At 32.1% G+C, this 20,860-nt stretch overlaps 1 protein-coding gene and 1 non-coding gene across 3 annotated transcripts; both read left to right on the top strand.

The window, feature by feature from the left end:
- Nucleotides 1-1,128: 1,128 nt before the first annotated feature.
- On the top strand, nucleotides 1,129-10,119 carry LOC119636655 (dehydrogenase/reductase SDR family member on chromosome X). 2 transcript variants are annotated; one of them, XM_038032154.1, is made up of 6 exons: nucleotides 1,129-1,339; nucleotides 4,756-4,952; nucleotides 7,305-7,412; nucleotides 8,570-8,743; nucleotides 8,808-9,015; nucleotides 9,073-10,119. In XM_038032154.1, the coding sequence occupies exons 2-6, from the start codon at nucleotides 4,769-4,771 to the stop codon at nucleotides 9,467-9,469; spliced, it is 1,071 nt and encodes a 356-aa protein (XP_037888082.1). In that variant the 5' UTR covers nucleotides 1,129-1,339; nucleotides 4,756-4,768; the 3' UTR covers nucleotides 9,470-10,119. The 2 variants fall into 2 exon arrangements, with proteins under 2 accessions (XP_037888082.1, XP_037888083.1); XM_038032155.1 differs by lacking the exon at nucleotides 1,129-1,339 and adding an exon at nucleotides 4,365-4,381.
- A 10,429-nt stretch (nucleotides 10,120-20,548) lies between these two features.
- Nucleotides 20,549-20,620, top strand: Trnaw-cca. Its single transcript has one exon. It is a non-coding gene; the product is annotated as a tRNA-Trp (tRNA).
- The last annotated feature ends 240 nt before the right edge of the window (nucleotides 20,621-20,860 follow it).

Raw genomic sequence — 20,860 nt, 5'->3', positions numbered from 1 at the left:
ACGGTTTTCCACCTTGAGGTAGGCGGCATAAATAAATGGTTAAATTCCCTGTTTAAAGGCAAAGCACAGAGTCGCTTAAAATAAATAAATGCTTAAATGCCCAACTTAACAGATCAAAGATAATCGATTCTGTTAAATAACAGACCAAATGTAATCGATTGTGTTAAATAACAGAGCAAAGGGAAAATGCAAAGTGCATACAGTTTTAAGTTAGTTATAAATTGTCTCTTTCTCACTTCTTTTTGGACGTGCTTTTGTCTTCTCTTGTGCTTCTAAAAGCTGTGAATTAAGGTGACCAAAGGGGTAACCATATAAGCAGGTAATAGGCCACAGCCATCAATATCTAATCACGTAAGCACATTTGCTGGTAATTATTGCCAAATGCGCTCTCCGTGTTATGTGAAATCTGCATTAGTATTAAGTGCAAATCAAGCAAAAGTTACCACAAAATTGTGTGGTTGTAAAAAAACCACTGCAAAAGAAAAATGTAAACAGATGTTAAAGATTAAATTATTTTTTATTTTGAAAATTAAACTGTGAGCGAAACTGAATTTTTGATTGGTAAAAGCTAAATTTTAGGAATGTTAACCATTCAGATTTAGATTTAGATGTGTTCAGCGGTCATTGTTGGTTGCGTTGGATGCACCACATATAGTGGAATTTTAGTCGTTGTTGTTGCTCCTACAGTCGCTGTTACTCTATTCATTTAGTTTGTTTTGTTTGTAAATTTTACGCTCATAATAGAATTTTATTGCTCTTAGCATTTATTTTGGACCTCGATACACAATGTACAGCAAAGTAAATTTTTACCCTCATAATAGAATTTTATTGCTCTCAGCACTTATTTTGGGCCTCGATACACAATGTACAGCAAAGAAATTTTACGCTCAGAATAGAATTTTATTGCTCTGAGCATTTATTTTGGGCTTCGATAAGCGATGTACAGCAAAGTAAATTTTACGCTCAGAATTTTATTCTCAGTCAAAGCCAAAAGAAAAAAACTTTTGCTTTGAGAGGAGATTATTTCGAATATTTTACTTGTCTCCGAAAGAGAGGGAGAGAAAGAAATAGAGCTACCACTTTTACAATATAAATCCAACCAATTTTCTATTTTTGTGTTTTTTTTTTTGTGAATTTCAAGAACTCAAGAAAGACGGAGATATTGCTTCTTTTTTTTTTTAAAGTTAATGTGTAAAAATCTACCAAAAACAAAATAAACAAACTTTCATTAATATAAAATTTCTAGTTCAGCAGTGAATGGATTTAATTTTTGAATAAGAGAGAGAGTTGCATAAATTTCTTATCGCATCGCATGGGTTTAATATAAACAAAACAGAAGGTAATGTAACATCAGTCAAATTAGAATAATATAACTGAATAAAAAAATTAAAGTTAAATGTGGCTTTTTTCTTGTCGAAAAAGGAGCGTAAGTTGAAATATATTAAAGTGAGAAATTGTGCAAAATAAGACCCATAAATATATTAAAATTGAAAAGAAAATCTAAGTCATTGTAAATAAATTTCTATAGGATCGTTATGAAATGTCATTAATATCACTTTGTATAAATCTGTAAGCAAGTAACAAACATAAAATGTAAACGTGCCAAACATATATGTATGTTTATGTTATAAAAAATGTTAAAGAAAACGTGGTATCGTTTTAAGTTTTAAGTTATCAGGTAGTGCTTATAAATTGATTGCAATTAATTGATTATACATTTAAATCCACTTCTCTATACAAATTACATTAATTTAACAATTTATTCAACTCGTATGCATTTTCTCAAAAAAAAAAAAAAAGAATATATATATAAATATAAACCATTTAAAGTCAATTTAAAGAGGTCAATGAAAGTTTCTCCTTAAAAGAATATTGGCTTTGATATTTGGATTAATTTTAAGTTATTGATAACTTGGTTATTCACGTATTTAGACGGCAACAAATACTTACACGTCAAAATATTTTATTGCTTTTTTACGCGCTTACTACTATATACTACTATAGCTGCCAAGTTGTATATGTTCACTTAATAATACATTTTCATTGAAAGGGTACATATGGCATTAAGAATAAAATGGTAATGGAAATGGAAATTTTTATTAAGGTTATAGCAATTAAAAGTATTTAATATATAATGATTATGATATTACAGTGTAAATTAGTACAAAATGATGTGTTGTACTTTTTAACAAGATTCATCACTCATCAAATGATTAATTAACAGTTTTGTGTTTAACTTGGACGATGTTTAAGGTTGAGTAATTTATTTATTGAGTTTTATTAGCCAGTCGAGACGATCGGTCGATTTAATTTGTTGTTTAAATATAGACGATGCCTTTTTAATACATTCATATACATTTATATACTACATCACTAAAAAAAGGTTTATCGTAGCATTGAGAAATGGCCGTAAAATTAGGAAATTATTAGAAGATTGATAATCCCAGAGAGAAAGAGAGAGAGAGAGATTATATTTATTACAGTAGGCTTTGGATAAAACCTATACCAGATCGGTGTAAAAATAAATGATGAAACAGACATTTTTCACGCCAATAATAAAAAGAATAAACTTTTTATGGGCACTCAATAACACATAAGCAGCGCTCAAAAAATATCATAGCTCTTACTTTGTTACTTATTTGCAGTGGCAAGTGTTTTATTATGTTAACCTTATTATCTGAAGACTTTATCAGTAGTTTATTATCAATAATCCAATTTTAATAATATTGCCGTATCACGTTGTGTGCTTACGATTTCTAACATTGATACACATCAGAAGGTGTAATTGATAAATGGATGTCGTCATCGCAGAATTCTCGCTTATAGGAATTTCACCATCCTATACTGAGATTGCAACTCTTTGCCAAACTTTCGATTTTTCAATGATTGCAATGACTACAACGGCCTTCAATTAGAGTTAGCGCACATAAAACTGCCTTCAATGAATAATATTTTCAATAACAACGAAAATAATTAGGTCATATGTCAAGTAATATCCAGAGTGACTTGCAAGTCAAAAGACTTTCAAGAAATACTTTTTTACTGTTTTTTCAAGAACCGCAAATCACCTTTTCTTATTATCACAAAGAAAAAAAAAACATTCAATACATACAGCTGACCTTAGAAAGTACAAATAAAAAAAAAAAATGATATTTTTATCGAAACGAATTTTAGATACCCATCATGGACAAATAAAAATTATTCAAATTTTTCTGAATCGTAGGCATTAAAATCTTTATCGCGATCGCTAAATTCTTATAAGAATTTATGCGAAATTTCACATTAATATTTTGCTCTTCTTTGTAAGTTAGTGATACAGTCTTTAGAAGAGTAGTCAATTTTGAGACTTGATCTAGAGCTACAAGACAAAAGGCGTGTGCTTACCGTGTCAAAATCCCAAAAATCAAAGCAACTCTGGTCTACTCAAATAACTACAAGAGTCTTTTTTTTTTGTCTTGTTTTGAGAGTTAATAAAATTGGTTAGCTTCGACATACACCGTATGTGTGGGACTATAAGATGCACTTCAAATTTATAAAATGATTTTAAGAAAAATATATTTTCAGGTTACTTTCAGATCGAAATTTTTAATTATTGTTAAGGAGTTATTGTTACTAGCAGTATTCAGTTTATCTTCCCTCTCTATACTCTGTCACTGTTCATGTTACTTTCATCTGAACTATTGTTGTCACCCCTTTTAAACCTCAAATTTAAAGACGATTTATTGAAAAAATATTTTAATGTTACCTTAGGACCATAAAACTCAACCAAAAGTTAAGTCAATTTTTTTTGTAGTCCGAAAAATACGATACCCTATTTGACAGAAAACATGACAGAGCACTAGGCGGCAAATCCGAGCGGAGAAATCTCTGCCTAACGAATATTAAATCCCTCACCAAATTAACAAAAAAAAAAAAAAATGTAGAAATAATTAAATTCTTCATTAGTCATATGCACGCTATACATTTGAAATCAAGTTCAACCCTTTCCATTTATGCCAGATTATTTGAAAATAAGTCCGCTTTCATTTTGTTACTGTGCTTTGGGTGCAGAGCTTCGCTTTTCCATCTGATATTTTAGGATTTTCAAAATTCCAATACTGTGTAGCCTTGAAGGCAAATATCTATCTTTTGCTTTACGAACGGAATAACCAAATTAATATGCTCCATTGTTGAGCTGAGGGCTACAATAACTAGTTTGATAGTGTTAGCCATGACCTTGACTTTGTATAAATTGGCGTAATTTTTAAAAATGTCATTGCGGCACAATCGCAGATCAAGTTAAACGTTGTCTAGATAAAGACGAGGAACCCAGCTCGTTTCTTTAATCGAATAGAAATTAATTTGGATATCGATACAAACTATTATACGTTAATGTTAAGTGGTATGGGAAAAGATCTCAATAATTCGTTACATGCTGCAGTGAATCGCAATTGTTTTTAATTTATTTAAGTTGTAACTGAAAGATCTAACTCTTCGCACGGCAATTATGGATCGTAAAATATTATAAAAAATGAAATTGTTTTTTTTTTTTTTTTTTTTTGTTTGATTGTTTTTGCAAAAATTATATTTTTATGCAAATATATTTTCCCATTTATTTATTTTACACTCAATTACTGTTTATATAGTAATAAAAGAGAAAAAAAAAAAAAAGCTAACAAATCATCTTGAATAACTGATATTTAAAGCTACTAATTTTTTTCGTTAATATAACATTTAATTTTTATACATTTCTTTTTTTTTTTTTTTTCTTTTTAGACCTAAAACAATAATGTTCTTAACAGTCATCATTTGGTTAATACTTTTATGCCTAATATTTTGTGCCTTTTGGTTTTCCAAAACAACCAGAGATATACCAAAATCATGGTATGAATGGAAAATGGAATTTCGCTTTCAATATGTGGGAATAGTGGGTCTGATTGATGATTTTATATATAGATGTAATAATAAAGTCGGTGAGTAAAATTTAATTTCATTATTTTTATACCGTTTGAATAATAATAATAATAATATTAGATTTAAGATGTGTGCCCGTTTGTTTGTCTGTATTGCTATTGGAACTTGCAAGCACTTGAAATTGAAATCTTAAACAGTCAAAGTAAAAAATATATGGAATATTATCAGCAACTTTTAGTTCGTACGGCAAAGTTACTTCGTTTTCTTCCCTTATAAGGCATAAACCAAAACTTGTCATAAATTCTTAATTAATGATCACAAAATCAAATGTCCGCAAAAGGCAATACTATGAAATCACAATCGACAACAGCTTTCGATTTAACACTTGGTGCAATGCTTCTCAAACCATGCCAAACCCAGCCAGTTCAAGAGGCCAGATTGTGATCGCCAAGTTGCTCATACTCATCGCTAAAACAAATAAAAACCTTGCAGTCGAGTGCGAATTCAACCATTAAATGCCCTACACCATTCTTCATTGTAGGACATTGTAGGTGGTCGAGTTTCCTCCCGGTATAGAGGCTGCAACACGTGGACCGTTGTAGTCTGAATATAGCAGAAATAAATTTTCTTCTCAAAGATTTAATTTTTCCTCTCTTGCCTTATAAGGGCTTAACTTACTTTTCATATGAAATCTCGTCTGATCTGGATTTAGAAAAATAGATCTACGTGATCCAAATTCTGTACACTTAATTTTTACGTCCAATTGCTATTAAAGCCTAAATTTCATCATAGGAACGATTGCATCGGGGATATTTCAAAAAGTGGTCTCATCCGATTCGAATATTCCACAACTATTTTTTCGACAAAATACAATTTTTTTGAGGCGTTTTGCTCTAACAATTTTAATATAAAGAAACTTGTCGTTCAAATAGGGAGTGGTCGTGAAAATAATTCATTTCCATCCATTTTCGAAACGCTTCGTTACCAGCACATTGGTGTAAAAATGTCTCAAAAAATTGTGGCTTTTAGCCTAAACGTAATTATACATCGGACAGACAGACAGACAGACAAACTTTAATCAATATAATAAAAGGTAAGCTTATCGTAAGTTCCGCTGGGTGCTACATAAATCCACACATATTTAATATGCCCGGCGCCAACCAGTGGTGTAGGGTATAAATGTTGTGCATTTTCTTATAGCGTAATTACGTAATAATGAATGAGCATGAAAAATTTGTCTCAAGTCTAATACAGCTTGCGTACCAGTTCGTTTAAGAGCTTATGAATCGTAGATGACATTGGACTTCCTTCTACTGACATAAGTATTTAAGTGCATTAAGTGCATCAAGTATTTCAAATACACAACTTAGTACTATTGGGAATTATTCAAAATCGACGATCAACGTGACGTGATAAGCTGTCGCCCTCATCTATTAAAACTTGTCAGCGTTCATAAGAAAAGAGAAAAACAAAATGAATCCAATAAGTGAGCGGAATCTTTGTAGGTATAATCGCTCACAAGATGCAAAAAAAAAAACAACTCTGTTTAGTAATAAAGCCACAGAAGCATAAGACTCTCATCATCTGCAATCTTCGCAGCTGCGTAAAAGTCTTATTCTTAGCGCATGTAATTGTTGGCATCAAATAATCTTTTAGTTATTGCAAAAATATTGATCACTTTTTGACTTGGAATAGGCATTTTGTGGAAAATTGTTACAACATGAATTAATTAACAACATTTTACAATATTTTTGGCAACATGGGGATATTGTGTCCAAAGAGCTTAGAGTGGTTTTGCAGCGACCTATGGTCGCACTTCTTCACTTTTGCGGAGTCGCGTGCCAGCCAAGCCATGCTGCACCGATCTGAACAAGTGGCAATCAGAAGGCACCATGTCTGGTGAGTACGCTGGGTGTGACAGAATCTTCCGATTCGAGCTAAAACAGTGTATCCTGGGCATCTCTTGTAACAAGTGACCAAAAAAATGACATTTTCAATTAGTTCGCGTCGCACTTTCAAACCGTTGAACCCAAAACCGACAATTAGAATATGATCGAGCAGCATTATCAGAAGAGAAGCCTCTGAACTTGTTTGATGGGCATCGGCAGCAGATTTCTTCAAATATGCAATAAAAGTAATGAATTTGGAAGAAGAAGAATTTTAAACGCTCCAAGTCAATAAAACTGTTATTTTATGTAGAGTAAATTCAAAACCATCGAATTCAACCATTATGTACACTGGTTTTTTCCGTTTTTATCATTTTTATTTGTATAAATCGTTGATCAAAATTTTTGCAAACACCTAATAATAGTAACTATTCAGTCGTTCAAGGAGTCTGAAATTATGCGTAAACGTAACTATATTTTACTTCTTTAAATATTCGCTGTAATTTATTTTTATTCTGCTTTTAGAGCTTTACAAACAACCTGACCGTATCGCTGTATTAACGGGCGGCAATCGCGGTATTGGTTTAAGGATTGTTGAGAAATTGCTAAATTGTGATATGACAGTAATAATGGGTAAGTATACTTCAAACCATATTAAACCATAAGGTTACACCCAAAAAAAAGTCAACTTTAGCAAATATTTGACGTTAGCAGTTTATTTGCACTTATTTAGTATGCAGTGCAATGCATCCACATATATTTATAATGGTTTATTAATATAATAAAATAAAAGTATAACACAAACGGTAATAAATGACTTGCATGCTAATGATCTTCATTATTTGAAGAATTATTATAATATGTATTCATATATGTGTTCATATATAATCGGAATCTTAAGATTAAACGTATTAAGTGCATTGCAGCAGAAGAGTTCACCTATCTGAGATCACATAATAATCAAATTTTTGATTAATGAAATACTGTATTATTCGCTTCTAAAAAAGCAGAAAGATGGTGCATTCGGTACGAAACTATCCCAAGCACTGTAACAAGACTTATTGATTGTAAAAGATATCTATCTTCCAGAGCTAATACTGTCCATCAGTGTTAATAAATTATTGTCTGCTATCGATGTTTAGACCAAAGAGTTAAATTCTTGGTTCGGTTTTATTTTTATTGTGGGAAAAACAGAAAGGTTCTTATGAAGACGTTCGCTTCTGCAGGTACTTTTAAGATGTTTCTAACATTAATTGCTCCGAATGCGATCTTTGGAATTGAGGAACATTCTTGATAGTCATAAAGTATGTACTAGTTTGTGAGATTTTTTTTTATGGTTTTTAATCCGCGATTTTTCATTTATCGACATCAGTCCAATATAATGGTTGAATACGATTAGGCTTAGTATGGGAGCAATGTGGATGGTAGTATTGCCGATTTTTTTCCTTCAGTGTTGTTCTATACTGGTTTGTTAAGGTAGGCTGCAAGGCAAACATCAATTTTTGGTTTTACAAAAGTAATATAAATTAAATTGTATAAGATTTGCATAACAAACCGAATCGTAAAGTTTAAAGTAAAAAACGTTTGCAATCGTCGCAGGTAGCGAAATATAAATGAGTTTTTTTTTTTTTCTATATTCGATCAAGATTGTATAGGTAGCTCAACCTAATCTGTCGCATTAACAGTTGCAGCCAGAGATCACAAAAAAAGCTTTTATTGAATGCATATTTTTAACTACTCCTAAAAATATGTTACGAATTTTTCATATTATCTTTTCTTAATTATTTTAGGTGTACGTGATCCCAAAACCGCTGAACAGGCTGTCAAATCATTAATTAATTTAGAGAATATTGGAGGTAAATTAATTTGCGAACAATTAGATGTGGGCAACATGAAGTCGGTGAAAGAATTTGCTGGAAAAATCAAAGCGAAATATTCGAAAGTAGATTTATTAATCAATAACGGTACGAAGAAATGCATAGAAATTCGAATAATGAAAATTAACATAATTTTTATTTTTTATTAAAGCCGGAATTATGTTTGCTCCCTATAAACAGACCGAAGATGAATTTGAATCGCATTTAGCCGTAAACTATTTAGGGCATTTTCTTTTACAGCATTTGCTCTTACCAGAATTAATGAAGGCCGGCAAGAAAGAACGTAAAGCACGCATAGTAAATATTTCATCGTGTGCTCATCTAATAGGACGCATAAATTATGAAGACATTAACGCCAAGTGAGAATTGTTTTGTTATACTTTTGTTCTGAAATATTCATTGGGTTACTTTTACAGAAAATACTATTATCCCGCTACAGCTTACAGTCAATCGAAATTAGCTCAAATTTTATCGACACGTCATTTACAAGGTCTCTTGAATGCACAAGAAGCTCCTGTCCTTGTACTGGCCGTGCATCCCGGCATTGTGGATACTGATCTATTTGAATTTACGGCCACCACCTCGGTACCGTTCATTAAGAAATTAATTTTCAAAACCCCTGAGGAAGGTGCTCGTACACCAATTTACGCAGCTATCTCGCCGAAACTAGAAGATGGAGAAGGCGGCCTGTATTTAAGTAATTGCCGTAAAGCCACTATCAATCCTATTGTTTTGAATCCGGAAAAATGCGAAAAATTCTTTAAATTTTCATGTGATTTGTTAGGAATTGAAGAGTTCATTGGTAGAAAATGAAGAGTTTAAGACATTTTTTTATATATATATTCATACGCAGCCATTTCAGCTCAGAAGTTTTTAGGTTTATAAGTCATAGTCCTTGATGAATTGAACTGCATTTAAAAAAGCTTAGCTTGTAAATGCATTAAACTCGCTTTATATACATATATAAAATCATTTATATATTTACAAGTATTCGCAGAATGATCGATGATTTTAATTACTTTTAACGTCCAACCACTTTGTATTCGCATACTTTTGATATAATTTTGAAATATCAAGTGTGCTTTAAGCATTTAAATTTTATCTAAAACTTGTCCACTTCTTTTCGCTTAAAAAGGAGAAACATTCATCAGCATTACTGTCGACAGGCGTTTAACGAGATGAAGCATTCCTTATGTGTACTAATAAGCCAAATATAGTATTAGTTTAATTAATAAGAGGCTCGAAAAGCTCATTACTCATACTTAATACTACACTCTGTCACACTTTCTTAACCTAATTAAATTCTTTCTATGAAACCTTCTTAGGCAGGCAAGAAGTGGTCTCTCAAATTATCGAAATTCTCCTGAATAAAGATAAGGGTAAAAAGCGAAACATTAATTTAAAATTTCGACTTCAGGTTCAGGTTTTAGCCGTTTTTTTAGTGTTACGTTGGAATGGCTTTAGTTCTTAAACTCGTATTCTGTTCGTAAAAAAAAAACGTCCCTATAAATTATTTCATAATGTACAAGATTTTATATGTGCTAAATAAAAAGAGATATTTTTTTTATTAAAAAATCAACATTGAAGCATTTAGTTCTTAAAACACTGCACACTTACCCGTTGCGAAAGTCGAAGTTGCAGACACGTTTTAAAAACCAATATTTAATAAGTTTTGTCGTTACATCGAAATAAACTTAGAAATCCTAAGGAAGAACCCAGTCTACATTGGGGTCCCCGATATTCGAGTTCATTTACCCTCGATCAGGGCAAGACGATAAACTAAAGTAACGACTTCAGCTTAACGCCTTTCCGTTGTGAAAATTTTCGTAGAATATGGATGTGTTGCACATACCAGATTTGATCAAAACCATGACGGATTTTGATTTTCTAAGCCCTTGTTAATAAATTCCTGTTGACCTGGTCGCAATAAATTGTGCCGCTACATTAGCTTCGTATTAATCTGTTAGTTTGTTACTGATGTCTCGACTTCTGTTTTTCTAAAGTGAAATAGATGCATCTAGCTTAAATTTGTGGGTACAATACTACCAAAAACTTCACCTAACTTCTAAATTTTAGAATTTTTGTTACTTATCAACTTCGACTGTTATTGTTGTAATTAGTTTGGATCCATCGAGTACGTTTTAACGTAGAGAGAAACTTTGGCAATAACAGTTCTTAAGTCTCTATAAACGTAGAAATGCGAATAATGCAACTTGTAAGATATCTCAGCTACGGATATCTTCTGACTATCACAATCAGAAAGCGAAGCTTAACCTCATTCTATAAAAATGTAGTTTTCGAATACTAAAAATTCCATAAAATGTTGCTTGGCTACGAATTTAACCTTTTCTTATATGATAACGTAAGTCATAATTATTTCTGCTCTAAATATTACTTAACTATACTATATACGCGAAATGATAGGAACGGGAAATATTTTAAAAGGTCTTCCAAAATGAGCTGACAATTTAGTAATGGTCTTGCCCGCAAATCTGCATATAATTCTAATTCATCTGACAGAGTTTTGCTTGAAGTTCTTCAATCTTTTGATAGAATTTTCAAAAAATATTTTAAGGTCGTTAATGAGACGATTTGATTTTTGATGCGATTTGTTTATTTATATTTTGAATGAATTTGAATAAAATTTAACATTATCAAATCCTATGGACTTTAGCATGCAATCAAAACCATTATACCATAAATCATATATGATACGATGAAGAAGCCACTTGACGATGTCAAAGTCAGCATTTATGATATTTGTTTATTTTGGAATACCTGTTCGAAATAAATGTTTTATTTATACATTTACAACGAGACCAACGCACACCTTCTTGTCAAATATTAACCGAAAGTAAAATTTTGCAATACATACGAACGTAATATCGCCGAAAAACAAAAAAAAAAAACACAAAAATGTATAAATGTAATGTCAATATGTTTGTTTTCCATTGCCACGTGACGAATCTTGGATACCCTTCACATTAACACTCTATGCTGAGCGCAAACTCTTTTGTAATTGTATTAATTCGCCAAGTTTCCTAATATAGATCTGGCTGGGATAAGCAAAAATATTTGAAAAGATTTGAATTTTCTCAAAAGTATCCCATTGGGTACACAGCAATGGTAAGCATGCTTACAAGGTAAACATAGACAATTCTTTGAAATATTTACCCGAAATTACATGCACTGAAGAGAAATTTGCAAATATTTTCAGAGTAATGATAGAATCACCCTACCATTGGAGTTACTTTTGCAATTTTGCATACCATACGACAGTAGTAATATATTTCTATTCTTTAGAGAGTGATTGTAAAAATGTTTTATAATGCAATTAATCGCTTGCATAGTTAGACTAACATAAAAGCAGTTAAATATTACAACATTGTGTACTATATGCAATTTTAACAAATAAACACACATATGTCAGATATATATATGTATATGTATATGCACAAAAACTAACGCACGTACATATGTACGTACTTTCCTGTAGAATTCATCATCAAAAAATATGTGTCAAAAATCGTGATCATCCTTTGTGAATGTGACGGCAATAAATTGCAAACAGTCACTCAGAGAGTATTCAGTCAGCCGCCTAGTCAGCCAAACCAAGTCAAGTTGTTAAAAGAAGAGTTGTAGACAAATTGTAATGAAAACTACGAAATTTATCGTTGCTTTAGGGCGACTTTTGAGCACCCAGCAGCAGCAGCAGCAGCAGCAGCAGCAGCAACAGCAGCAGCAACAACAGCTAAACATATGCTATGCTTAAGAAAAAAAAAACAATGCGAAAACAATTTAACTGAATAAGGTTCGATACTTAGTTTTTAGTATTTGCTGGCCTTAATGACTAAGTTATAGCAGCCTTTGGACAACCTTAACATAAATCTTGTACGAATCGCATGTTAAGGAACTGCAAATACAAACCTCTAAGCAAAAGTCCAATCTCTTCCGTATAGTGTAGAATTAAGGCTATTTTGCACTGTCTTCCAACGACGATAATGCTTAACAGCGACATGTTCTCCTTTCTCACACTCATTCATTCAACAATAAATTATTTCTGTCCGGAATTCAGTCACATAATTAAATGAATAGTGCCCTATAGCGAATAATGCTACGTCTATTGAAATCACACTACATCTTTATGATAACGGCTACTAAAAAAAAAAAGAGAAGATCGAACTTTTTAAAGTTTTTATATATGTGTAATAAAATATATTAAAAATTGATGATTATTGATGAATGAACGAATGAGCGAATAACGTCTAAACTTTGATCGCCTGGGCATCTAATACTTTTTCGACTAAAATGAAACTAATTATTAAGGCTTTGACAGCGATTTGTAAGCATTTGGAATATTAATGTCGATTACCGTGGATGTAGGCTTTTTAATTAAGCGCTCTGACCGTGCAACGTCGCTTTCATTAACATTGATCATATTCCCCTTTATTTTTTATTAAAATAAAATTCTTTTAAAATAAAACTTAATTAGCGAAACGCGAACCTTGATTGATCGTTATCGTTTGGGCGAAGGGCTTTGGTATACCTATTGGCCAATTTTGTGAGTTTTTGGTTCGTTCGGTTGTGGCTTGCGAAAGGAGTAGTTCATCTCGAATTAATGAGAACTTTTATTACGGCTACGGCGTACAACTTGCATCGCTCAGTCTCAACTCTCGGGCCAATGAGGCTTCTTCTGCTTTCTGAATTCCAAGTAATTGTGTTAAATATCAAAACGCTCTATAGTGACAAACATATAGTCGCCATTATATTTAGGGAATACGAATCCTTAAACGATGCCTAGCAAAATATCACATCATTTTGATCATTTGTCTACAAGTTAAAATGATTTTCGCGTTACGTTACGTTTCCTGTTTTCCAAGCAATGGGGAAAAAAATTTCATTTATTGATTGGAATAAATACCTCCGGATTCTGGCATAGGCTCGGAAAGTTTGATTTCACCATTGCTCTATTGGAAAAAACAATTTTTTGATGGTTTAATTGAGTTTATAGGCGTACCGATGGATGGTGACGTGCAGTGGGCGCTCAAACGCAATGATTACACATGAAAATATTAAAACCATCTTGAAAATTATTCTTGATATTCGAAAAGTGAACGGGCAGGAATGCCAAAAGCTAGTGCATCTAAAATGAATTCATAAAGTTTATTAAAGATCTTATTATCACCATCCACCAATTTTTGTCATTAAATATTAAAAATTAGCCCTTGTTATCATAGAAGATGGGGCCAAACAAATCGACTTATGTGGTCCATATTTTGTACAGTTAATATTTATGTCAGGACCAATTTCCTTTATAAAACATTAAATATTCGATCTTTCTGCCATAGATAGACATTTTGTGGGATTTTGGAAATTGGAACTTTTTTTCACCTGACAACGTTTTCAAAGTAAGTCGTTACGTGAAGAGTGGTCCTAAAAATGACTCGATCCAAACATTTCCTTGCACCAAAATACGTCAATATATCGGAAAAATTGGGATCGGTCAGACATTAGACAGACGAAAGCCAGACGGGTAGATAGGGACAAATCTGTTCAGAAAATGATTCCGAACCGAACGATATAATAAAAGATGGGTCTGTCATAAACTCTCTTACGCGTTACGTACATCTGAACGGACTTAATCTATTCTTACATATGCATACGACAAGTGTTGTAGAAAATAAAAGGTCATCAAAGAGTTCCATTGGTCGTATGATTCCGAAGGGAAACTATGCTGGTGAATAACATTGAATATTTTGGGAAAAAGAAATTTTTTTTCTTAGTTCATCTGCGGAATGATTGTACAGATGTTTGAGCGCAAATATGATTGAAAAGAGAAAATCAGTTTATCGACAGCACGTATTCTGCCATTTATGCATGCTCTCACTCTACTGGAAAGTAAATATTAGAATGTGTTCACATCATACGAACAAGCCTTCCCTAATCAGGAGATATATATTTGTAAAACAGAGTGAACGGGGGAACTATTGCCATCGTAAATATAGACTACGACCTTATATTATGAAAAAAAGGCAAATATGGCCCTTGGTCCGTTAAAATGTAAGTCCCGAGAACATTTGCAATTTAATCTATTTCTCTTAAGAAGATACTCAGTTTTTGCCAAGAGAATCTAGAGGAAGAAAAGCGCACCTGAATACGGCTCTCACTCAGCGGAAGAATGTTTTATCGGACTAAATATGATTTTACATACGTGTGAGAAAGAAAGAGTGAGGAGAACTTACAAGTTTTGGTCCCTTGAGACCTAAGTAAGTTTTTATAACAACTTTTGTAATTTCGAGCATGCCTATATCGGGTGGACAAGCAATTAGAAGATTGGAACAAGTTGTCTTGATCTTAAATATTTTTATATCCATCACCGAATGATGAGTGGTACGTTCAATTTGTTAAAACGTTTGCAACGCCCAGAAGGAAGCATCAGAGACACACAACTTAAATTATATATATTCTCGATCAGCATCAAATTTTAAATCGATTTAAGCATGTCCGTCTGTCTGTCCGCAAAAATGAAGCTATCGACTTCAAATTTGGTAGAAACATTGGAAGCTCTTGCACGCAGGTTAGTATTGAAAATGGGCCAAATCGGTTAAAAGACACGCCCACAGCACTATGTAAACTGAGAACACCTCCTATTTCCAAAATTAGTACGAAATTGGTTTTTTTGCTCATTACTCTTAAACTATAGGAAATAAATGTACAAAAATTTGATCTCATATGGTATCGGCGATGCTGTAGCATTTGTGCGCAAAAATGGAAAAAACACACCACGTCTACCCATTATTATAGTGCATCAAAAATTAATTGCTTCTCAATGCGTTTATAATGCGCAGAAACAAGCTTCAAAAATCCTATAAAGTATACAAACTCCCGGCCAGCTTCAAATTTGAAATGCATCTAAACATGTTCGCCTGTTCCTCTGTCCATCTGACTGTTTGCGCACCTTTGTAGTATTTGCGGTAAACACTTTCTTGTTAGCGAAGATGATGAGGTCGCTTAAAAAGTTGCAAAAGAATTTGGAATTGACCTAAACCTTTCTTCTACAGCAAAAACTTTTATTTTGAAATAGAAGAAATCAACTGCGCCCACAGATGGGTACAAAAGATTCGGTCGGGACAAAATTTAATTTTTTTTTTTTTTGAGTCATACTCTTAAGCAAGCATGACCCATGATGTCGTCGCGTACGGCTCGCTAGATTTCAAAATTCAAATAAATCAATTTGCTCGCACATAGCAATGCTGTAAATGGGTTACGTTCGGTTCATCTGTGCAGCTGAACCGGTGTTTAAGTGTTGTTTTTTCTTCTTTTATTTATTAGGTCATGCAATGACTGATTTAAAAGGAAGGAATCTAGTTCGACATTGTTCCGGCCCTTGTCGTTACATGAATATTTAAACTGGCCCGTAAATAAAAAAAATTGCCCACCCCTGCTCTCAAGTGTTACGTCGTGCACATCAAACTTAGTAGAAGATGATGCTATCAGCGTAACAATGCTATCACAAAATAAAAGTGTTTATAACCTACACAGTTAAATATGTGTTATCTACGTTTTACAGTAAGACAGAGACGAGACATCACACCAGTCAAGATTTATGATCAATTTGAATAAAGTTACAAACTAATTGCAAATAAACAGAAATCATAAGAAAAAATATATCTTAAGTCACTAAAAAGGAGAGGAGTTTTTTTTTTTGCTTTTTTTTTTTTTGAAATCACATAAATAATATTTTTTTGAAAATTTTTAGATTCATCCTAAAATAATTCTGGAAAACTACCACCAACCTTAGGATTAACTGAAGTAAATCGGGCAAATATACCTACACACACCATGATGATGATGATGATGATGATGATGACGATGATGATAAATTTCAAAATTATGAAACGATATTGTAATCATCATTTTTTTACCTCCTATAATTTAATGTTATATCATTAAAATGCAGTATGTGTACGTGTGTGTGCATTTACGTTTTAAAAGCTGTGTAACATATTTTATTTGATATTTTTCGCTGTACATAAATGTATTTTAATATATATATATATAATTTTTTTTTTCGTGTAGAAATATATTTAAATGTATTTACAACTCTTGACACCAACAGTTTATGGAAAAAGAAGTCTGGCGGCGCTTCACAAAACTGATCTCATATGCATTCAAATATCACGTAATGATAATAAATTACTTTGATTTTTTATTTCAAATATTTGAAATAAAATTTATTTGAACGATATATATATTTTTTTTATTTTGTTTTTTCTTCTTTTTTTTTTTTTTTTTTTTTTGCAAATTTAAGCATAATTAAGATTTGTTTTTGAATTCTTTTGCAACTGCTACGTAAATCATTTAATTGATTAGAAAAGAAAACATAAAAAAATGTTGTTTAACTGAAAAATTATTTATGAGTTTAGCAACTAACTGTAAGTATGCAAGTATTTCTCAATGTAGAAAACGTTCGGTATATGGCTTAATAATATCATAAATTTTACTATGAGGCATTCTCGTTTACCTCATTTAAATGTTTCAAAACACATGACTATGTGTTAAAAGTGAAAAAAAAATAAATGAAATAAAAAAATCACCTTTAATATTGGAAATTCGGACTGCGAAGCAGACGATGGGTATGAAGCATTCACTTTAGTTTCCTTCTACTCTTTTGTACCATGGTGGATATTAAGCCGTCGCAAAGCATTTTCGTCCAAAAGACCGCAAAGCTCGTAGAACATCTTTCTTCCAGAGAAGTTCTAAATGTTCGCTTGAATCTTTTGAGTTTTTTTTTTTTTTTAAATCTGCAACTCCGCCCTTTAACGCTTGTGTAAGTAGTAAGTCATTATTCCTTTTTTCCCCATTTTCTAACTTTGTAACGCGTGAAATATCCTCCGCATTTTACGGACTATAAGACGCACCGGACGATAAGACGCATTTCAAATTTATAAGATGACTTTTAGAAAAATATATTTTAATCTTGCTTTTGGAGCAAAATTTTTATTTACAAAATTTTTGTTAACATAACACGTATTAGCAACATTCAATTCAGTTCATCTTCACTCTCGGTACTATGTCCAAACTATTGCTGTCACTTTTTTCAAATTTAAAAACAAATTATGTTCCTTCCTTATGTACTTTACGAACATAAGACACATCCAAAATTTGAGTCCATTTTTCTCAGTAAAATGGTGCGTCTTATAGTCCGAAATATACGGTATTTAACGGTATTTCTTAAGGCTCGTGCAACAGGTTGAAATAAATTTTATTTCATTGTCCTCTTCTTTTTCTTGCAGAGTTCCGCAAGTCAATAACGGATGATTCACTGGGCTGCTTGGACTTTCCAATTTTTATTCTCAAAGCGATCCGATCATTCAGGGTGTTTACCTGGTCTTGTTCAACCTATTTGCGAGCCATTCGAGTAAAGTGCATAGTTCTAGCATTGCTTTGAAAACTTCTCCACAGGTGGGATGAGGAAAAATTCATAACTGATAAAAGCTTCAACATTTTAGCATACAATACAAGGATCGATGTACTTTTATTTGTAAAATAGTTGAAAAATTGCAAAAGAACTGAATGGCTTTGGTGATTTAACGAATTTCCGTTTATAAAGCGCTTTGGGGGAGTTAACGTCAAGTTATTTACTTTAATTTTCTTTTTAATTTTCTGGCTCTTTTTCAAAATTTTTCCGTGTCTATGTTTTATGCAATTTTCTGCTCCGATTCGATGTGATTAACGTTATCATCATCATCATCGCCATCACGACGGATTAACATAAATTCTATTTGAATTGCATGTGAAGTAAGCAAAGAGAAATAAGCCAAAAAAATATGTCTTAACTAGTGCTTCGTAATTTGCAAAGTAACGTAATTTGCATAAAATTTGAGTTAAGCTTTTATTTACGTTTCGTTGCATTTTATGGATCAGTTGTGTCTGATTAAATTGTAAACGATTGTACAAATAAATGTATAAATTAAATATCGCAACAACTTGTCTTAAACCACATACCGACATACATGACTCATAGCAGTTACGCCCTTAAAATAAATTGAAAATATCCTAAGCCATTGCAAACAATTGAGTAAAACTTTTTTTTGCAAATTTACTTTATCAACAAAGTTCATATCAAGACTTATCTCTTGTGGGTTGAAAAGTTTTTAACGTCAACTACTTTTACAAAGCAGTCATGAGCGTGTAAAAAGGTGATATCCATCTTCAGGACTAATCTTTGTTAAAAGGGAACGTGTCAGTAAGTCGGTCAATGTTAGTAAACTTTAAAAAAAAGGGGACAACATTATGGTAGGTTGTGCTCGAATCTGTTGTACTCACCTCTTTTATATAAAAAAAATAACCAGAACAACTGAACCTCGATAGTTTGTAATTATGTGTGAGTGTCGCAGATTTTTGTCCTTTCTTGGTATGGCAGAAAATTTTCGCATAAAAACAAACCAATTTTTTCCTTTCGAAAACACTAATCTGGCCGATCCTTTGACCCGTTAACCGATTTGACCCATTTTCAATACGAACCTGTGTGCAACAACTTCCAATATTTTTACAAGACTTTCCCCCATTATTTTAAGTTTTACAGCCGCTTATCAAAGGCTTTGCACAGATGGACAGACGGACATGCTCAAATCAATTCATAATTTGATACTGATCAAGAATGTGTCTCTAAAGTTTCCTTCTTCATGCTGCAGACGTTTCGACAAAATGAAAATCACACCAACCTTGGGTGTTGGATATAATAAATGAAAGTAAAAATGCTATTGATGGACAAAGACTCACTTAAATACTCTAACCGCTTCGCCTAGAACAGTTCTTCATTTCGTTCTGTCATAAAAAATGTCCAAAATTTATACTTTATTACGACTTTCTCAACTTTCTTTGTTCTTGTGAAACCCTGGTATAGAAGAATGCCCCAACCGTGAAACGGCCCAGTCTAAGTTAAGAAAATTTAATTTCCTTGCAAAGAACTAAATAAGTAACAAAAATTAGATTTTGTTGTTTTATAAAAGTTTACCTTATTTGAGAGCCCTTACAATAGTGGGTTTAAAAAAAAAAAATCAATAGGGTCCAAGTTTGGTACAGTAAATTTGTGTACAGGACCAATTTTGTTCGTAAAATACCGAAAGCTACACCGTATTGCTATCTAAAGATTTACGTTTCATGAGCAACCTTTTAAGGAAGTGATCGCGAAAACAGAGAAATCTAAAGTAATCTTGCCACAGGTTGAACCAACTTTCGTTGTAAAATATTGAAAATTTCATCTTTTTATTAAGTGATGGCTTAATTTTGTAGGTGCGCTTAGGATTGAAAACATGGTGACATCCCGGCATATCTTTGCAATGTCATTTATTATGCAAATTTGACCACCTTTTACAGAGAAACATTAAAAATTCAAAGACTTTTAATATAACAAACTTTTCAAAACAACTCGATGTAAGCGGAGCGATCGCAAAAATCTTTTGAACTGGCCAACTTTATAAATAGCGTTCGTTCACGGACCAAAACACATCAGTATTCCAAATCGAAAACTATGAAATTTAGATAAAAATATATGTGAACAAAATCGGATGGGCAGACTAGTCTAATTGCAAATTTTACAAATTATTTCGAATTGATTCCCAAAAAAAATGTAGACCACAAGTCCGAGGTGTTGCATACATTCGCGCAAACTTAATATGTCTATTACAAGTGATGTAAAGTATAGCAAAAATACATTTTCTGAGCAAATTGCATTGACATTACACTTTTCTTTTCTATTTTTAACATTTTTTCAATGCTGATAAATCATTTAATGTTAAAAATAACATAATAATAATAAAACTGTCTAATATAATAAAATAATCTCTGTTATGATTAAAATGCTTTCAAAGTTATCAAATTCAACAAGACTCCGTGGCGCAACGGTAGCGCGTCTGACTCCAGATCAGAAGGTTGCGTGTTCAAATCACGTCGGGGTCATCGATGCAACTTGGCTTTTTTTAATTTTTTTATTTATTTACTTAATCGAGAAAAATTATTAAATGATAATACAACTAATTGTGAATACTTAAGATAAACTACGCTTCAACGATAAAGAAGAAAGCACTTATATACTAATAATCCTAACTATATATATATATAGATATAGACACATATATGTATAGATATATATATATAGATGTATATATATATATATATATATTATTTATTCACATACAT

Source organism: Glossina fuscipes, unplaced genomic scaffold, assembly GCF_014805625.2.
Source record: "Glossina fuscipes isolate IAEA_lab_2018 unplaced genomic scaffold, Yale_Gfus_2 28, whole genome shotgun sequence".
NCBI classification, from domain to species: Eukaryota; Metazoa; Arthropoda; class Insecta; order Diptera; family Glossinidae; genus Glossina; species Glossina fuscipes.
The sequence above is the reverse complement of the archived record's forward strand: the minus strand, read 5'-3'. Positions and strand labels throughout refer to the sequence as shown.

Bases quoted from the DNA above. Each gene is read 5' to 3' on its own strand.
- LOC119636655 (XM_038032154.1), top strand. From the start codon at position 4,769: ATGTTCTTAACAGTCATCATTTGGTTAATACTTTTATGCCTAATATTT. The intron at 7,413-8,569 runs GTAAGTATACTT...TAATTATTTTAG, and splicing joins TGATATGACAGTAATAATGG to GTGTACGTGATCCCAAAACC. The intron at 8,744-8,807 runs GTACGAAGAAAT...TTTTTATTAAAG, and splicing joins AGATTTATTAATCAATAACG to CCGGAATTATGTTTGCTCCC.